This window comes from Aplysia californica, unplaced genomic scaffold (assembly GCF_000002075.1).
Source record: "Aplysia californica isolate F4 #8 unplaced genomic scaffold, AplCal3.0 scaffold01170, whole genome shotgun sequence".
Classification (NCBI taxonomy): Eukaryota; Metazoa; Mollusca; class Gastropoda; order Aplysiida; family Aplysiidae; genus Aplysia; species Aplysia californica.
In genome coordinates this window covers 103376-106547 of record NW_004798440.1, presented here as the reverse complement: position 1 = coordinate 106547, position 3172 = coordinate 103376, and the positions used below count along the sequence as shown (strand labels likewise).

At 41.0% G+C, this 3172-nt stretch overlaps 1 protein-coding gene across 1 annotated transcript in view; it reads left to right on the top strand.

The window, feature by feature from the left end:
• LOC101861555 (serine/arginine-rich splicing factor 6) overlaps positions 1-3172 on the top strand; it is a gene marked incomplete at its 5' end in the record, with an annotated part of 29689 nt that overhangs the window by 24339 nt on the left and 2178 nt on the right. The window contains 2 exon segments of the mRNA XM_013090190.1: positions 78-252; positions 2994-3092. Of these exon segments, the coding sequence (XP_012945644.1) occupies positions 78-252; positions 2994-3092 (274 nt within the window).

Here is a 3172-nt window from a genome sequence, read left to right as displayed (position 1 = left end):
AAAAACAACCCTCTCCCCACCCACCCCCCAACCCCCCCACAAAAAACAACCAAAAACAAAACTCCTCCACAAACCAGTCTACTCCTTCTTCCTATGGAAGAGGCCTGAAGGACTCCCCCTCGTGAATGCCCAAGGTATTAGCCTAGAGTACAGCACTGTGCCCAGAACTGATCTTGTGTCTGGCATCAGCGTGACGTCACCTGGGCTCTATCTGATCCACAGTCAGGTGCTTGTGGCAGGCAGACAGGCGGGGTAAGTTGTCGTAGTTGTTGTTGTAGTTGTTGTTGTAGTTGTTGTTGTAGTTGTTGTTGTTTTTGTTGATAATGATGTTGGTGTTGTTGTTGTGTGTGTGTGTGGTAGCCTATCCGTTCGAAATGTTCGGAGCCCCGAAGAGTGTGCTCTTCGCCAGGGCCACCGCCTCCCTTGGGTAGCGGGTGAGGCAGTCCAACCTCCCTGTTGTTGTTGTTGTTGGTGTTGTTGTTGTTGTTGTTGTTGATGTTGTTGTTGTTGTTGCTGCTGTTGTTGCTTCTGTTGTTTTTGTTGATAATGATGTTGGTTTTGTTGTTGTTGGTGTTGTTGTTGTTGTTGATGATGATGTTGTTGTTGCTGTTGTTGCTGTTGTTGTTGTTGATAATGATGTTGGTGTTGTTGTTGTTGTTGCTGTTGTTGCTGTTGTTGTTGCTGTTGTTTTTGTTGATAATGATGTTGGTGTTGTTGTTGTTGGTGTTGTTGCTGTTGATGATGGTGTTGTTGGAGTTGTTGTTGTTGTTGTTGCATCCATTTAAAAAGCATCAATTTTAGTTAACCCTATCAGTCACCTTACAGGATAAATCACAGCACAAAAAAAACAGATATCCTCATGGAATCAGATACTGGCAAAGTTGTAATGCTAAATATATTAGAGCTGTCAGCATCTGTTGACACCACTGACCATGTAATGTAATTTTACTAAACATTTTTGTTAAAAAACCGTTTGGAATTCGCATCATGGTTCTGCTCCTGAATGGTTCCACAGCTGTTTTGTCAAATCGCTACCAAATATTTTGTGACCCGAGACCTCAAGTGCCCAAAAAAGAAGTCATTGTAAGTTTGGTATTCCCCCAAGCCACCTTATTTCAACTGATATTGCATGCATCATCTCAGTCTCTTTTGTCTTTTTAAAACTTGACTGTTGCAATTCTGTTCTGTCTGGTATCTCTTGTGAGAATGAGGAAAATGCAAATGGCCCAAAATAACATGACAAGACTAGTATTGAAGAAAAAGAAGAAAGTTCGCGCATTAAAAAAAAGTTAAAAGCCCCTGCACTGGCTTCCAGTTGATAAAAGAATCCAAAGTACAATTTCTACCATCTGTTATACAAGGGGAGTTCAAGAAGTCTTTAGTCTAAATATGAAGGAATAAAGATACAGCTTTGTAAATTAGCACACGTACTTTAATTTCTCTACATAGTCACCATGCAGAGTAACACATTTGTGCCTCCTCTCTTTGACCTTCAAAAGGCCTTGAGAGAAAAATGACCCAGAATCGGCCCTTAGCTAGTCTTCAAAAGCTTCCACGGCGTCCTCGTTGTCATGGTAATAAAGTCCTTTGAATGAAGTTTTTAAATTTTGAAATAGAAAAAAGTCAAAGGGGTCTAGTGAATAAGTTGGGTGTGGCAGGATTTCAAAGCCGCACTGTTCTGCTGTCTGGACTGATTGTTGTGCCTGTGCACAGGGGCGCTGTCATGCAGTAGGAGGACTCCATTACAAAGTTTTCCACGCCTTTTTCTCACCAACTCAGACCGCAGTTTTATCAGCAAACCCGAGTAGTAGTCTTCTGTGACTGTCTTTCCATTTTCCAGGCAGTCAATCATGATGATACCTCCACAATCCCAGAAACCCGACAGCATGACCTTTCCACTTGCCGGTGTTACTTTTGCCTTCTTTGGTGAGAGAGAAAAAGGGTTTTCCATTGCATGGAGGACATCTTTTGATCTAGATCAAAATGATAAATCCGTTTTTCATCAATAGTAACCATGTTTTTAAAGAAATTTGTGTCATTGGACTCAATTGGAAGGAGAGTTTTGCAGGGCTTCTCTGCTTCTTTTGTTCATTTGTCAAAAGTCGGGATACCCACCGCGCAGACACCTTATTCATGTTAAGGTGGTCTTGGAGAATCGTTTCAGTCGTCCCTACACTGATTCCCATTTCACTTGAGAGCTGTTTAACAGTTATACGTCGGTCATGTAGAACCAGTTACTTCACTATGGATGCATTCTCTTCAGTTACCACAAATGATGGGCACCCTTCACGATCTTCATCCATCACCGACATGAATACAGATTTGAATTTTCTTACCCAGTATGTCAAGGTATTAAAAGGAGGACATTTGTCACCTTAAATTTGGACCATATCCTGAAAAATATTCGAAGGGGATTCTCCTTGCAGTGTAAAAAACGTGATACCTGATTGATACCTGAGCGATATTCAACAGACTCCATGGTACGGCTTTAGCAAAGAAAAACCAAACGTTTTTGTACATGGTATCATCGAACACGCTGACCAGTGCTTTATTATTGTCGGACTTTCTCGAAAATATGCATGGTGTGTTACAAAGAAATTGTCTAAAGGCTGGTGAAATTTCATAAGTCTACCATGATTTCTATACAGCCAGACCGAAGACTTATTAAACTCCCCTTATAACAATAATGTTATTCATGTCCGTCGGAGTTGTTAACCGTCAGTCTCTCGTCCAAATAATGATGATGACGATGGCGACAAATTTAAACATTTTATACAGTTATGTTATTTTGTCTAAAATTCAATCAAGACTCTCCCTCCTACTCTGCTTATCAAACAATGATGATGATGATGATGATGGTGATGATGATGATGATGATGATGATGATGATAATGATGATGATGATGATGATGATGATGATGATGATAATGATGATGATGGTGATGATGATGATGGTGATGATGATGATGATGATGGTTTTTGTGTGTTTTCAGGAACGCGTTTATTGACTGCGCCCACCAGACATTTGTGCACTCCGGCCGAACTGGGGAGATAAAAAGCGTTGCAAAGAGCCTGGTTACTCAGCATAACTTGTAAGTACGACCAGAGGATTACCTGCTCTTTTTTAGTTTTGGAAGAGGGTTGAGGTGTGTGTGTGTGTGTGTGTGTGTGT